The sequence below is a fragment of the Vanellus vanellus genome (assembly GCF_965231255.1).
Source record: "Vanellus vanellus genome assembly, chromosome: 5".
In the NCBI taxonomy this organism is placed as follows: domain Eukaryota; kingdom Metazoa; phylum Chordata; class Aves; order Charadriiformes; family Charadriidae; genus Vanellus; species Vanellus vanellus.
In genome coordinates this window covers 12,107,832-12,124,369 of record NC_138910.1, presented here as the reverse complement: position 1 = coordinate 12,124,369, position 16,538 = coordinate 12,107,832, and the positions used below count along the sequence as shown (strand labels likewise).

The following is a 16,538-nucleotide window of genomic DNA, read 5'->3' as shown; positions in this document are numbered from 1 at the left end:
CTCTTGAGCATGTAGGGTCCTCTGAATTATTACTGCGTTCATATAAAAGTTGCAGGAGTAAGCAAGAAAAGGATGAACGTGGTTAACTGGACCTCCAGCAATAACTGACTTGATCTTGAGTAATCTCAGCAGTGGAGTGTGTAGGAAGAGCTGTCTGGAAGAGAAGAGGAAAGTTCCAAATGGTCCTGAAAACTTTTCTACTTTTCTTGGTGTCTGCACGAGCCACCAAGAGTCATTCTCAGGATCTGCAACACAAAAGACTCAGCCTTGTCTGAAGCCACTGCACACAGTTTCCAGACTGTATTGGTTTATTTACCTCATTCCCGTTGTTCTGCCAAGACAGAAGATACTTGTGTAAGCCCTGTACAGTGGAACACCTGCATCCACCTATTTTGCGACACTGATTTAATGTCTATTGGTTTCTATCAGTCTTTACAAAAACTGTATAGGGAGCAACTAACAAGCAGCTGAAGAGAATTAGTTCCAGCTCCAGACCTTGTTTCAGTAAAATATTTAAGCATGTGTTTTTCTTTAAGTATGTGCTAAGTCCCTTGACTTCAGTGGGATTTAAACACATCGAAAGCACCCTTCCGGAATAGGGATTGTTTCCTGAATGGTCCACTGGGACCAACACTGACCCCTGCCTTGATTCAACCTTTTGAGCTTCCCCCCGATTATCCACTGGAAGAGAAGAAGGATTTATCACCCTTAAACCAGATGAATTGCATCCCAAACAGTGGAGATGCCTACGGGTAAGGAGAACTGCCAGATCATTCTGTCCAGGGCCTGTTTCATACCCACTCATCCTCCATGTCAGGGCCCATAGTCCAAAGCATTTAGGTTTGAAATGTCATTGGTCATAGACTTTTACTGAATATGTCCCTCCTGATTATGATTGTAGAAAACTGAATTGTTGTGCTATGGGCATGTTTCAGGTATGCAGTGTATTAGAGAGCTTGGAGCAAGAATACAGACGGGATGAAGACTGGTGTGGAGGTCGAGATAAACTTGGACCAGCAGCTGAGATAGACCACGTCATCCCTCTGATCAGCAAACATCTGGAACAGAAGGAGGCTTTTCTCAAGGTCTCATTTTAGTTCTCTAATAAATCAGGAAAACTCCCCATTAGAGTAGTCAATTTAAAGCAACGTCCGTGATTTTGAGGGGAGGCTTTGAGGTGTAATCCTAGTTCAGCTACTGGTTGGCTGTATAAGCCCTGGGCCAGTTTCACACTGTTATAGGAGGGGTAATAAGCATTATCATCAATGCATATCTCAGAGATGTCATCAGGACTAATTAGGTGGTATTTGCATTGCACTTGGAAGATGTTAGTTGTTATGCCATTTCAAAGTTCGAATTCTCAAAATTGCATATGAAGAGCATTATAAATGACAGGTATTATACAGCATTTTGGTGTTGGCTTATAGAAACCATCCAGCATTTCAAGTTCTGTCCTCCAAGCCAATAGCTGACGAACTATTAACAGCTGAAGCAATTGTGTCCCTGCAGGGCAGCACCAGGATGGAGACAGAGATTTCCTCCTGCCTTCCAGGTTCTGCTTTGTAAGAACTGTGGAGCTGACAGGCTGACAAGTCAATTGACAGCCAGCCTCCCACCTTCCACTGAAACTGAAATATGACATGAAACTGCACTTGCAGGCAAGGCTTAAGAAATTATGCCTCTAGATTGTACATTTTTTGAAACAATGAGTACTTTTCTTGAGAGATGGGTTAGCTTTGGTTAGATTGAAAATCTGTGACGTACTAGCTCTTTACAACCAGTTGTTTTATTATTGTCATTAATTTGCCTTAGTATATAACTATCAGCCACTATATTAAAAATGACTCATGTTTTAATACATTTATGAGGCTGTTTATTAGCTGAGTTTATTGACTCTTAGCTGAAGCTCCCACGTTCCCATGTGAAAGAGAACTTCTCCCTGCAAAAGAAACAGAGAACTCCCTTGGGTCCCCTTTGCTTTCTTTGCTCATCTTTACTGAGTCTTCTTGTTGGGGGCTGTTTTTTTTAGGCCTGTACACTGGCACGAAGAAACGCTGAGGTATTCCTCAAGTACATCCACCGGAACAATGTCAGCATGCCAGGAGTAGCAAGCCATACAAGGGGGCCCGAGCAGCAAGTAAAAGGTTGGTGCACTGGTGCAATGACAGCACTGAAGGTTTTGTTTGCTTCCCCCTCTACTGTGTGGTTACCCTAAAGTTTGTGAACATGCTGAGAAGGTACCTTAAGTTTTGCCATCTGCTGTCGCTAAAATGGTACGTATGCCTGACACCTTTAGCAATGGTGGTGAGGCCTCTCAGAAAGCGATCCCTCCTCTGCTAGGTGTGAATTCTTATATGAAACTCTGCTGATGCAATTTTGGGGGTGGCGGGAAGGAAATGGGTTTGAAACATGGGCTCTGTCTGGCTTCTCTTGTTAGGACAGCCCATGGGAGTGACACTGTGCCATCCCCCGTCATGTAGGGTGTCAGCCAAGGTGATCAGACACTATTTTGCCTTAATATCTAAAAATGCATAAACAAATAAGCACATATCAGATACAAGGTCTAGATGTCCTGTTGCTGCTGAGCACTAGAAAGAAAAATGAAGTCCAAACTTGTTTGTCCCTAGGATGGATCTGCTATTTTTTTCATCCCTGGAATCCTGTTTGATGTCCTACCGCATCAAACAGTCACCAGCAAAACTATCTGCCTGTACTTGCCTTCCTTTGGGCAAAAGAGCACTATTTGCAATCAGTTGATACATCTGAGATGCTTGAAATGGTTCCACTCCTCTGCTTAATTAAACAGTTGTTAATCTGTGCCTAGCAATGCTGCAAGGTACTGATAAGAATGACCAAAGTGATTCTGCAGAAACAAACCTTTTTATTATTATTATTATTGGCTTTCTTACAAGCTGCAGAAAGATACAGGTTAAAAGCAATGAAGTGATTATATATGTGGGAGGGGTGGGAACTTTGCTTATGCACAGAAGATGAAAATGGTGCTACTGAAAAGATTATTTTCCTTCCTTTCTTTCACTACCAGTTCTTCAATGTTAACATGACTTTGTTCAACTTTTCCCTGCTACTGTGTGAAATGCTTGTTGTTGCTGTGGACTTTTGTTCCCTACAGTTGAAAATCACGGGCAAATTAATTCGATCCTGACTCAGCAAGCCCTTAAGTATGCACCTGATAGAAGGTTTTGTGAGCGTTCCTCACTGAGCTTTTTTGAAATTACTTATATAAAAATCAGCTTGTACACTAGTCTTTTCCTAAGCCAAAAGTGTAATTCTTATGCTTGGTGAGTCTATCCACAGAAAATCTTTAGTTCAGAATAAAAGCACCATTTAGTAGGGGATACCTATTGTGCTTCCAAAGCAAAGTCATTAATATGGAACAAAATTTGTTTTATTTGGCATAAACTGTTTATACAGAGACCCGATTTAGAGCAACAAGTCAAGATTCAAGTTCATTTTGTCATTCAAAGTTCCCTCAGCGGGGACTGGCCGAGGTTTTGCAATTCACTTAAATATTACAAATTTTTTGACTATAATCAGTGTCACACTTGTAAACAGGGAGGGATACATCCGAGTCTGTTTGCTGCCACCGGTGTTGATACATAAGCAATGAATATCAGTACATTCAGAAAGGGCTTAGGGTGAGAGAAGTTATTAACGGGTGCTGTAAATGATCGTAAGTCACTGTAAGTGGTTGAGAAGCTAAACTCAGTGTTTTAATACAAAAAAAAGTGTGGCTGCTGCCCGGGCTGCGTGTGCCTAAGCCCCCTCTAGCGGATGCTGTGCTTTGAGGCTGCGGGCAGGAGGGCTGCCGTGCCGCCCCTGCCGCGGTACCCACCCGAGTGCCCTACGCAGCCGTGGCTGCGGTGAGCCAGGCTGCTGCCAGCTGCACGTGACTTAGCTCACTTTAATTAGAAAAGCTCAGGTTTAACTAAGGTTTATGTCACTTATATAGCGTAAATCACGTGCGCTCTCTCTGCGTTTAATCTTAGTTGCACCCACGGTATTTTTTAAAGAGTTAAATCGCACCGTTTTATCAAGTTGATACAGTCTGGCTGAGCACTCAGGTTTTGAAGGAGAACACGTATGTCCTAGATTCCGAGGACTCCAAGGACTCTAGGACGTATGTCCTAGACTCCAAGGAGTAGCAGGTCTCCTGCCGGTCTCTTCCTGAAGCTGGGTGTCTTGTCACATCCCCATCACACAGAAAACAGTTTAGAGGACCAATACCAAGCCTCAATCCAAAATCGTTGCCCAGCAATAACTGGACAGGGAGCAGTACACAGAGGGTCACCAGGCAGCGCAGCTGTATAAGAAACCTTACCAGGTATGTCAAACTGGGGGCTCAGGTCTGAATTAAATTCCATCATGTAGAGCTCGTGAACTAGTGTTGCAGCTAGAGGATATACGGCCTTTGGAAGGAAGGGCAGGCCGCTCAGGAGGACTACAAAGAGGTAGTGAAGCAATGTAGGGAAAAAATCAGAAGGGCCAAAGCTCCGCTAGAACTAAACCTGGCTTCTGTTGTCAAGGACAACAAAAAAAGTTTCTATAAATATATTAGCAATAAAAAGAGGACCAAGGATAATATCTGTCCTCTAGTAGATGGGGCCGGTAACGTAGTAACCAAGGATGAGGAAAAGGCTGAGGTACTTAATGCCGTCTTTGCCTCAGTCTTCAGCAGTAGGACCAGTTGTTCCTTGAGTTCCCCGACCCCTGAGCTAGAATACAGGGATGGGGAGCAGAATGAAGCCCCTGTAATCCAAAGGGAAATGGTGAGGGACCTGCTTCAGCACCTGGAGGTGCACAAATCTATGGGGCCGGATGGGATCCATCCAAGGGTACTGAAGGAGCTGGCGGAAGTGCTAACCAGGCCACTCTGCATCATTTATGAACAGTCCTGGATAACCGGGGAGGTCCCAGCTGACTGGAGGTTGGCAAATGTGACACCCGTCCATAAGAAGGGCCGGAAGGAGGATCCAGGGAACTACAGGCCAGTCAGTCTGACATCGGTGCCTGGGAAGGTCATGGAGCAGGTCATCCTCAGTGCCATCACACGGCACATGCAAGAGAACAGGGTGATCAGGCCCAGTCAGCATGGGTTTGTGAAAGGCAGGTCATGCCTGTCAAACCTGAACTCCTTCTATGACAAGGTGACCCACTTAGTGGACGAGGGAAAAGCTGTGGATGTTATCTACCTGGATTTTTGCAAGGCTTTTGACACCGTTTCCCATAGCATTCTCCTGGAGAAACTGGCTGCTCATGGCCTGGACAGGTGTACTCTTCGCTGGGTAAAAAACTGGCTGGATGGCCGTACCCAGAGAGTGGTGGTAAATGGAGTTAAATCCAGATGGTGTCCAGTCACAAGTGGTGTCCCCCAGGGCTCGGTGCTGGGGCCCGTTCTCTTTAATATCTTTATCAATGACCTGGATGAGGGGATCGAATGCACCCTCAGTAAGTTCGCAGACGACACTAAATTAGGGGGGCGTGATGATCTGCTTGAGGGTAGATTGGCTCTGCAGAGGGATCTGGACAGGCTGGACAGATGGGCTGAGGCCAATGGTATGAGGTTCAACAAGGCCAAGTGTCAGGTCCTGCACTTGGGTCACAACAACCCCATGCAGCGCTACAGACTGGGGGCGGAGTGGCTCAAAAGCTGCCTGGCAGAAAAGGACCTGGGGGTGTTGGTGGACAGCCGGCTGAGCATGAGCCAGCAGTGTGCCCAGGTGGCCAAGAAGGCCAACACCATCCTGGCCTGCATCAGGAATAGTGTGGTGAGCCGGACTAGGGAAGTAATCATCCCCCTGTACTCGGCACTGGTGAGGCCTCACCTCGAGTACTGTGTTCAGTTTTGGGCCCCTCACTACAAGAAGGACATTGAGGTGTTGGAGCGTGTCCAGAGAAGGGCTACAAAGCTGGTGAAGGGTCTGGAGGACAAACCTTATGAGGAACGACTGAGGGATCTGGGGTTGTTTAGCCTGGAGAAGAGGAGGCTGAGGGGAGACCTTATCACCCTCTACAACTACCTGAAAGGAGGTTTTAGAGAGATGGGAGCTGACCTCTTCTCCCTGGCGACAAGTGATAGGACAAGAGGAAACAGGTTCAAGTTATGTCAGGGCAGGTTTAGATTGGATATTAGGAAGCATTTTTTCACTGAAAGGGTTATTAAACATTGGAATAGGCTGCCCAGAGAGGTGGTGGATTCACCATCCCTGGAGGTGTTTAAGAAAAGGGTAGATGAGGTGCTTAGGGACATGGTTTAGAAGTGGTGGTGTTTTTATCAGGGTAGGTTAACGGTTGGACTTGATGATCTTAAAGGTCCCTTCCAACCTCACTGATTCTATGATTCTATGACAGTAGGCTTTGATGCCAAGTGCTGCATAGCCTGTGGCCAGAGCAACAGATGAAACAGTAAAAGGGAAACTTCTCCTATGTCAACCAGTACTAGACTCCTGAACTACACAACAGAAGAGAATGAAAGGACTATAAATCAGGTACCCCAGAGTATTTACTGGGGTAAATTCCGAACTCTGTTCTAGCATCTTCTCCTTTACCGGATAACCCTGCAACTGCACTTTTCTGTTGTGTTGTGTTTTGTTTTGTTTTAAAGCAGTCCCTTTGAATCAATGCTTGTTTTTAAGAAGTACAATTTCAGGGCCTCTGCTCTTGCGAGCGTGGTCCAGGCAGAGGGAGTAAATTCAGCTTTTTATGGCTTATTTCTGTATGCACTCAGAATCATTAATCATGCAGACATTTTCCTTTGCCCTACAGCCATTCTGAGTGAGCTGCTGCAGAGGGAGAACCGGGTCCTTCACTTCTGGACCCTGAAGAAGCGGAGATTAGATCAGTGCCAACAATACGTTGTCTTTGAGCGCAGTGCCAAGCAGGTAGTGTAAAAAACACACTTTGTCTTTCTGTCTGGCAGTGTGTCAATATTTCTTGTATTCGTGTAATGCCTCTGTGGGGTTCCTGTTGCAATCTCAAGTTGTATTTAAAAACTGTAACATTTGAAAATTTGGCAAATGTAGATTTTTAAAACAATTTAAGAAAATTCCAAATCCCAACAGCAAAACTCGGTATATTTGCCAGGTCAGCTTAATTTCTGGTTTTGTTCATTTGTTTGAAAATAAGCCTAAGAGCAAACTTGTTTGATTGAGCTATTACTGAATGACAAAACTGCTTTCCCTGCATGCAGATTTATCTGTATATTGGTAGAATTCCCTACATTCCTTTTTCTCCTAGGAAACATACAGCACCTTTTGTATTATCTCCCACCTGCTTTGATTCCTATATACTTTTTATGCATTCCTAGAAAGTGTTTTAGTACATACTGTATGAAGTCCCAATGGACTTGATATCCTTTACTTGGCAGATTTTTTTTTTCTCAGAGGATTAGTTCTTGAAATACAATGACTGTTTTGTTTTTCCTTTGTTTTTGGTTTGGTTTTTTGTTGGTTTTTTTTTTTTTTACTTTCACAGGCCTTAGACTGGATTCAAGAAACAGGCGAATATTACCTCTCTACTCACAACTCCACAGGGGAATCAGCAGAAGAAACTCAGGAACTCCTGAAGGAGTATGGGGAATTCAGAGTACCTGCCAAGGTAAACAGTGACTATAATCTAATTATGGCATCCTCCTTAGTCTATGTTTATGATCCTGTTTCAGCGCCTTAAATCTCTGTAATAATATTCTCTTGATTTTGTATTTTCCTCCTGACATTCCTAGCCCAGAAGATAAATGTCTTTTGAGAAATGCAATTGTTTGTTTTTTAGCAAGACACAGGCACAAAAAGGAGGTTTTCTCCCCCTTGGTCTGTACTGGTTATTTTTCGTTCTGATCAGAAGGAAGAGGAAGTCCATTTGCATACAGAGTTCCCAGCAACCTGATGAGACATACCCTAATTCCATCCTCAAACAATCATACAAGAATGGTATAGAGTAACTAATTAATCTGAACATATCGAAGGTCATCTTGGATTCCCTGTCTCTTTCTTCTGTCATTACAACCACAATTTGTTTCATTAATTCCAGATGGGTTGATCACAGATGATCATTTATCTCATTAGAAATAATCTGCTGATCCCAACAAAATACGTTAAATAAATGGGTTTGTAAACTCCAGGGTGAACACTTTTTAATACAAAGCTGCATTACCAAGAATCTATTAATTTATATGGAGCAATTCTAAGAAATCTGGTGGGGTTTACAGAGGAACGGTGGTTGGATCTGCTTCAGGCAAATTAATTCAAACCATAGGTAATTCACAGACAGTGAATCCACAGGGGTATTAACAGTCACTGATAAGGATCTAAATTGCAAAGTCGGACTGCAGCAAGACCACGGCTTTGGTATTACGTAGCTTCATTTCACTGTGTCCTGAAATTGATCTTCTGTAATCCTCAAATTCCTCATTAGGCTGTCCATACTTGCACGGGTTTGATTCCCAGGCTTTGTGGTGTTCTTCTCCCCTTCCTTTTTCCTTAGCTTGCATGTTTGTGAAAATGGGAGATAACCAGCAGTGGATGGAAGTTAATTTAGTCAGACAGGACCCGTACAACATTCCTTTAACAGTACTCCTGGCCTCTAACCACCCATAATCAGTCCATCTGAAATCACGTTCCAGGTTATAATTTGATTTTGATCAGAATAATCCCAATTCATCCTGAAGTTTCCAAATGATTTCTACTCTTTATTTAGCCTAGGATTGAGGTTTTGTTCCCTATTGACCATTACTGGCTGTTCCTTACACTGATGCATGTAGTCTTGATCTCTAGTAAATCACTATCCTACCGCTGACCTAGAATATTTTCACTGCCACGTGCAATCTGGTGAATGCATGTCACTCCCAGACTGATGTTATTCTCAAATTAAGCTGTAACTGAATGCCTTCCTGATCCCAATAACTTTCTGGCCAAACCAATTGTTTGGAAAGCAAAAACACCAGTAGCTTCTGGAAATGAAACACCCTTTAAATATAACAGGAAGTCAGATTTTTACTTCTCCATACCTAGCATCGCTTAAGTACTCAATTCATTTGTTAAGATGACCTCTGATTCAGCTGTTAATTTATTTTGCTGGTGAAATTCCTTGAATTTAGTTTTGTGTTTGAAATCTGCTAGGTGTTTTCTGGTCTGACATGCATTTGTCCAATTGTGGCCAGATTGCTGATAACGTTAAGTGCCTGATAGCATGTCTCGCTTCAGGCGGAGTGGAAAGTTCTCCCCATCGCTGAAAAGCAGTTTGCCAGTACCTCTGGGGTTACAACCGATTCTCCTTTTGCTTTTGAGGGTTAACATGTGCGTTACAGCTGGAGTGCAGTCTGTACAGTCGATATCTCAGGTTTTATAAACATTTTGTGCTCGAGTTGACTCAGACATAGGGTCCAAGCACCTTCAGTTCCTAGGACTGATTTGGAATCTAAGCTAAAATTTACAACTAGCTCTTTTGTGCCAGATTTGCACAAAGTTCCTCAACATGGAAAACCATAGTGACTAAGGGGCAGTCAGAGCCCAAGTGAAGTAGAAGATTTCTGGAAGGTTTGGGGTCTCAGTGTGTGTTTTGGAGTTCAGGCAGCCTTTAGTTTGTAATGTTGTAACTAGAACTAAAATACTAACGGGATTATGTAGTAGGAGATTTTATAGTAGACTGGGAATTTGGATTTAAATTCTGGTTGATTCTGAAACAGAGTAGTAGTGACTCAAAGTCACTTTCCGGACTGATAAGTATTAATGACCTGCCTACACAGGTCTCCAGAACCACCTAGGTATCGATTCAGAGTAACTTGGTGTATTTTATGAGGTGTGATTTTTAAATCCTGTCTTCTACTCCAAGTCTCACAAAAAAAAAAAAAAAAAGGTTTTGGCTATGGGAAGGAGGCATGTCTAGCTTCCAACATGTTTTCCTTATGTGTTTGTGTGTTTCAAAAACTTGACTTTTTCTATCTCCTGTAGCTTCGTAAGTGTCCTTATAAAAATGTTATTCCTTTCACGTTTTACTGGGCAACGTTTAAAGCATCTGATTCTGTATTAGATGAAGTACAGGCACTCTTTAATGATGTATAAAAAACTGTGAGCTGCTTCTGACTGCTGTGTGAGTTAAAAACAAAGGAAATAATAATAACGCAACATAACCAAGGACCATATTTTGGGCAGCAAACAAAGGAGAAAGTGAAGCTCCTCATCCAGCTGGCTGACAGCTTTGTAGAAAAAGGACATATACACGCCACTGAAATTAGGAAGTGGGTCACCACCGTTGACAAACGCTACCGTGACTTCTCTCTCAGGATGGGGAAATATCGCTACTCACTGGAAAAAGCCCTTGGAATCAATACAGAGGTACCGTGAGGCCATGTCCTGTTGGGGTTTTATACCAAAGCTGAAAGTCACAAAGGGAGGTGAAGGCTATGGGATGAATGCTGCGGGTTATCATGTGTCCATTAGGAATACTTTAAAACCTAGCCAACCTACCTAGCCAAGCTCAGAACTGTTCCTGAAGAGAAAAAGGGGTTTTTTTATGGCATATCAGTGATATGAGGAGACAGATGAAGATCAGGAATACTTTCTAAACAAATGTTTGCACATTTTCCAGGAGACCATACAGCTACTGGGAAGGCAGGGGAAACACATTATTTGAGTAAAAATCTGTGTTGCTTTTAGCATAAGCCATAAATCCGGCTCCCACACCATTAATTTGAATCAAACTCAGGCTTTGACTGTAAGTTTCCATTCTCTCATCCTTTAACTAACCAAAACAATTGATCCCCAACCTCATCTCTGAGCTCCTTTAGGTGAAGTAGAGCAACACAAGAGGAACAAAAATTAGAACCTCCTGCTATTCCCTGGCGGCAGTATTAAGGGGGACTGCCAGAAGCAGAAATACTTAAAAGCATGTCAGTCAACCACCCTTCAAAATTGAGTATCAAAGAAAGAGAAATGAATTCCCTCACGCCCTCAAGATACTTTAAATGTACTGTTCCTTGTAAGGGTCTCTAGTTTACACAAAGTTACTAAGCACAGTCTGGAAAGGTGTTTCCATGGCAAAAGGCCATTGGAAGTTGGGATGGTCTCTGCGTAGTGCCCTACTTTATCAGACTATTTATGAAGTCCCATACTAGGCAACTAATTTAGATGTGAAGGAGCAAGGTAAAATTTAGACTTTTGTTGTAAATACCTATTTCTAGATAGGAGTAACGGTGAAGACTATAATAAATCTCATAGTTGACATTTTTTTAAGATTTCTCTCTTACCTTCTCCCATCTCACTTGTAGTTCTAAATCTCTTTGAATTTCCTTCTTTCTGACATTGGTATCTTTATCTTTCTTTTGTCCCTTCTTATACGTGATCTCTTGAACATGCTGCATTTTGCACAGCAGTAGGGTTACAATGAATTTTAAATCCGTACTGTCGCTTTTTCTAGGATAACAAGGACCTAGAGCTAGATATTATTCCAGCAAGTCTTTCAGACCGGGAGGTAAAGCTGCGAGATGCAAATCATGAAGTCAATGAAGAAAAAAGAAAGTCGGCCAGAAAGAAAGAGTATGTTCCTCAAATGCTCACGGTCTGCCATGACACATTATCTGAGAGTGATTCTATATTTGCATAACCAGAACTGACTATAGTCCTGTAGGTCCTTCCAGCTGTGGAGCTATTGAGATAAGTCTACAGGCATAGGGCAGAAGTTGTGACTTGTAGGCTAGAGAATTCTGGAACATACAGGTTGAATATCTTTTGGTTTTAATCTGAAGTTACTTTTGGAAAGGGAAAGGATTGAGTCAAGCACTTTGATTAGACCCTGATGTCATGGAGGTACTCATTGCCATGATTTCCTTCTGGCTGTATGTGAAAAGTAAAATGAACAAAAAAAAGAAAAATCTTTATATGTCTCAGTATCATCTAAACTCCAGTGACATCCAGAGTTAACTGGGTTAGCAAGAGTTCAGTTGAAGTTTAGATTCAAATTTCAGTGGGTTTAGAACTGAGAGAACTGGAAATATTTCATAATAGAGGAAATATTTGGAGATTTCTTGTTGCACTTAAATTTAGAAACAGTCTAATTTCACAGTATTTTGTCTCAATTTTGGGGTGAGAAAATTCTGGAAAGCATTTGTATGTAAGATCCTTCTCAGCCCTCTGAAATTTTCACTACAGTGCATAACCTTGATAAGAAACCATTTTTATCTTGGGGAACAGTGGTTAGACTTGGTCTGTCTGTGGCACATTTTCAAAACATTGGGCATTTCAACTTTGAGATGCTCAGCCTCAGGCACTACAGATTTGGTTGCTGGGCTTCCCAGCAGTCTGGATTTTCTCCAGTTGGATATGAAGCTGTTGAAGCCTCTTCAAAGTAGTGGTGTCTCCCAAATCCATGTGTATTGCCACTGAAAGTCAAGTTTCAGGGTGACTTACACTTGACTGCTAGTGATAATGCAAGTGTTGTTGGTGAATCTCGAGTCCTTATTCCTGGGGAAAAAAAAAACCATTTCTGAGAATCAGTTAACTATTAAGGATGGGCATGTAGATATTAAATCACACTTCAGGGTTGCAGAAGTACAGCTTAATAGAATTTTATGCAGAAAAGATACTTAGAAAATAACCCTACAAGGGACTAGACTGTGAAGGGGTATTTCATTCATGAAGCTGAAAGGTGCAAAATGAGGCAGCTGAAGGCTTAGAGTGGAAGTACACTGATTCATGGAGACAACAGAAGGATGTTTTGTTTTCTGTTCATTGTACAAATGCCTATAATGTCCAAAACACCTGAAAGACTTTCTTTTTTTCAGATTCATTATGGCTGAGTTGCTTCAGACAGAAAAAGCTTATGTCAGGGACTTACATGAATGTTTAGAGGTAAGTTAAGACCTGGGAAATCTCCAGTATTTTCAGGAAGGAGGTGGTATCCTTTGCAGCGGTGATGTTCACTGTACTGCAAAGGCTGACCTCGACAAGAGTCTGTGTGGGGGTACCACCATTGGGGGGCTAGCTGCAGAGCCGTGTCCAGCTGGTGGCGGGGAGCTGGGTGGGCAGCAGAGGGAGCTTGTCTCCCACTGGCAGAACTGTGCCCTGTGCTCCCCACGGATGGCTGTAAATGCCTGCACCTCCAGGGACACCCGAGTGTGCCTTTGTTTACAAAGCTGCACTAACCCCTGCGGAGTGAGAGCAATGTCCTGGGACTCAGTAAAGAGCAATATATTTGCACGTTGGCCTGAAATTTGTTGGTTTCTGCTCTTTATTTGAATCATGAAGCCTTTTCTTAAAAATTCAAATCTATTCCTTTGGATCATCTCATACTAGAGAAAGCTGGATTTGCACCTTGCCTAGCTCTACAGCAGGGTGTTCCTGAAGTGCACTGTGATATTCAAGGCAAAAAGCAGAGTGTATTTATCTGTCAGCTTTCACATTCCTGCAGTTTGAAAGAGGTTTTTATGTATCTAATGCTACTGAAGTGGCAAATCCAGCTTATCTTTCAACTGTTTCTGCCTGCAGTTTTTGGACACCATCAGTTGGACAGCAAAGAAGGGTGGTGTTGGCATGTTTCTGCTTTTTCCTCAGACAACTTCTGAGTGTCAGCACTTTGAATTTCTCTGGAGAGCTTTCTGTGACACTGGAACATTTATTTTTTTAGCTTATTTGTTTAATCTCAGAGTACATAGTTCCCTTGTCAGCCTGTGCCTTTGGCAACAAAACAGGGAGATCTATTCTTTTTCGCTGCATTTATTCGCAAAGCTAAGAATTGCTGGTGTCTTCCAGACTTACCTTTGGGAAATGACAAGTGGAGTGGAAGAAATACCTGCTGGGATCCTTAATAAGGAACACATCATCTTTGGCAATATTCAGGAGATATATGACTTTCATAACAAGTAGGTTTTCCTAACAGTTCTGATAATGTTTACTAAGGAAGCCAAAGGCATGTGTATACCTATACAATGCACACAAGAGTGTAAAGTAATTGATCCGGATTTGCAAAATAATGTCTGATTTCTTGTTTTGTTTCTTTTACAAAACTGAGTTGCACCTTAGTTTGAACTTCACCTTCAGCTGATTAACAGTGTTAAAGTCATATTATACCAGTGCTTTGTACTCCTATACATGCTTTCTGTCTCACAGCACTATATCTAGTCTGGAAGCTTGCCTGTCAAAAGTATGATCCCTTGGAAAACACGAGGGGAGGAAAGGAATGGTTGATATGAGCTGGGTTAATCAATAGGTTTCCTGCCACTTCTTGGAGATTCTGTTTTTAATCTGTAACTAACAGTACTCCCTCTTTTCAAGATAAGACTGTGCATCAGATCAGCTTAGAGGGCATTGTTTCCCTGCTATAATGTGAATGCAATAGCAGTTATAAACTTAACATTTAGGGGTGCTGACTCCCACGAGTTCAGTCTGAATTTCGAAGTCTGTCTTTAAGTTACACATCAAAACCAAAGCAGTTTGAAAAACAAATCATAAAGCCCTTTCCTGTTGAAGTTCTGGGAAATTTCCAGTGCTTCAGCCAGATAAATGCATCATCACTTACAGATAAATATGGTCATCACATACACATAAATATGGCCCAGTAGAGGCTGCCATATGCATGTTTTTGTGCAAGCAGCTTCAAAGCATACCAGGATAGTAGGTTCAGACTACATATTACGTTAAAAAAGCCTTTAAGTAATAGGTTAATTGAGTTCCAGCCCACAAGAATTGCCCTGTCATATGGGTAAGTATTCTGCTCCCATTTAAATATATGCTAGGATCACCCAATTGCCTTACCACTTTCCCTTTCTTTGTGGTGCTATATCTTCTTTTTAGTGACCCTGACTGATGCCATCTGATTACTCTCCGTTTTGACTTTCCCTTGCTCCCAGCTAACACCCCTTCAACCCTCAGTCATGTCCCTCAGCTCTCTGCTGCTACCATTTGTCCTTTCCCTGACCCATTCTCCTCCAGCTTCCTACTTCTGCATAATCCGTTTCCTGCTGAAACTTCTAGCGACACTAAAATAAATTGTCCCACCCCTTGCCTCCGCCAGCATCCTCCACAGTCTTTTCCTTTGGCTGGTGACGTTAAGGCATCCCCTAGCCTGATTCAGGGCTGGGGGAACAGCACATTCAGTTGCTTCTCCTTCTGCAACTTCTGTTTCACATTCCTCTTTCTACCCAGGCATTGTACAGGCCTCTATCTGCAGAGATGTCACTCATAGTGCAAGGCATTGGGAGAGAGTTGATTACAAAATCTGTATTTTGGGTGTTTACTACTTGCCTGTGAAGTATCAAGCTTGTTTAAATTGTTGTCCTTTGCCCAGGGTGCTGAGTTTGGTGGTGGAAAGCTGGCAGCTTTGGGCTTCGTCTTGTGCAGTGATTCAGAGGAAGAGCAAAAGATCTTTTTGAAGATTCACAATTTGGTTCTTGAATATCACTTTGCAGTCCTGAATACGCTGACCCCCTACTAGGGATTGCTACCTTTTCCTTTCTAGTTGAGTCAAGCCTGACTGCTCAAAAACCAAAGCATACCTTGGCAAGGACACACGTTTTCCACTGGCAAGACACTTGATTAGCCTTGTAATCAAGATACAAGTATTGATCATTAGCACTGATTAACTCATTGGTCATTCTGCTTCTCCTGGGTATTTGACTACAACTAATTACATCCGTGTCTTCTTTTTTCAGCATTTTTCTGAAAGAACTAGAGAAGTACGAACAACTGCCTGAGGATGTGGGCCACTGCTTCGTCACCTGGGTAATGAGGCGTCTTCTTTTCATTATTTATTCAAATTAATTCCTCCAGCACAGACAGAAACAAGCTGGGAATTGGTGCAAGGGTTATATCCTTAGTGATAAGTGAGATTAGAAGCTAATCTGGAACTACGACTGCTTTGTCCTTCGCCTCTCCCTGGGTGAAAAGTTCCCTCCCATAACTCTTCTCCTGAGCAGTGGTGTGAAGGCTTTCCAGAGCCTCTCTCCTTGTCCTGCACTGACCAGCACAGATTTTACCTCTGCTTCGTCAAAATTTAGGGGTGATATTCATTTCTTTGCAAAGGGCCCTGGGAGGACGGACATTTAAAATCTTAATATACCCTCTTTAGAGAACTTTCGTTGTGCCATGAGACCTCTACAAAGGCATGAACAACATATTTTATCAACGGTTTCCTTCAGAAATTAGTATCAAATTGCTGAGTCACTGTGCTTTCTCATTCCATTACCCAATGGCAGGATAATTTCCAAAAGGACTTTGAAATCTTGATGCTAAGAGTTTTCATGGGCGTAGGAGGCTCCAGGAATTGGCTACAGTAATTTATCTGTATGAAAGCTGTTCTCTTTTCAAAATATTTATCACGCAAGCCAGCCATCTTCATGTTTTGTCTGATGGTTTTATTCATATTTCAAAGCTGGGAATTAGTATTTTAAAAGTCATTATGGAACATTTTCTCTCACCAAAAAAAATGAGCATGTTTGGGTGATTTCAAATGGGATTTTAATTTAAAAACATGACACAAATATTGATGAAATGGATTCAGAAATAATGTTTACAAAGAAGAGGTTCTATATTTAT

General features: G+C 42.3%; 1 protein-coding gene across 4 annotated transcripts in view; it reads left to right on the top strand.

Moving 5' to 3' along the window:
• The window catches only part of KALRN (kalirin RhoGEF kinase), a gene marked incomplete at its 5' end in the record, with an annotated part of 529,922 nt that overhangs the window by 359,892 nt on the left and 153,492 nt on the right, over positions 1-16,538 (top strand). For all 4 annotated transcript variants that reach the window (XM_082483615.1, XM_082483616.1, XM_082483614.1 and 1 more), the window contains 9 exons: positions 936-1,085; positions 2,030-2,144; positions 6,784-6,899; positions 7,492-7,614; positions 10,164-10,346; positions 11,428-11,546; positions 12,791-12,857; positions 13,758-13,867; positions 15,656-15,725. In XM_082483615.1, coding sequence (XP_082339741.1) covers positions 936-1,085; positions 2,030-2,144; positions 6,784-6,899; positions 7,492-7,614; positions 10,164-10,346; positions 11,428-11,546; positions 12,791-12,857; positions 13,758-13,867; positions 15,656-15,725 — 1,053 coding nt within the window. The remainder of the gene's footprint in view (positions 1-935; positions 1,086-2,029; positions 2,145-6,783; positions 6,900-7,491; positions 7,615-10,163; positions 10,347-11,427; positions 11,547-12,790; positions 12,858-13,757; positions 13,868-15,655; positions 15,726-16,538) is intronic.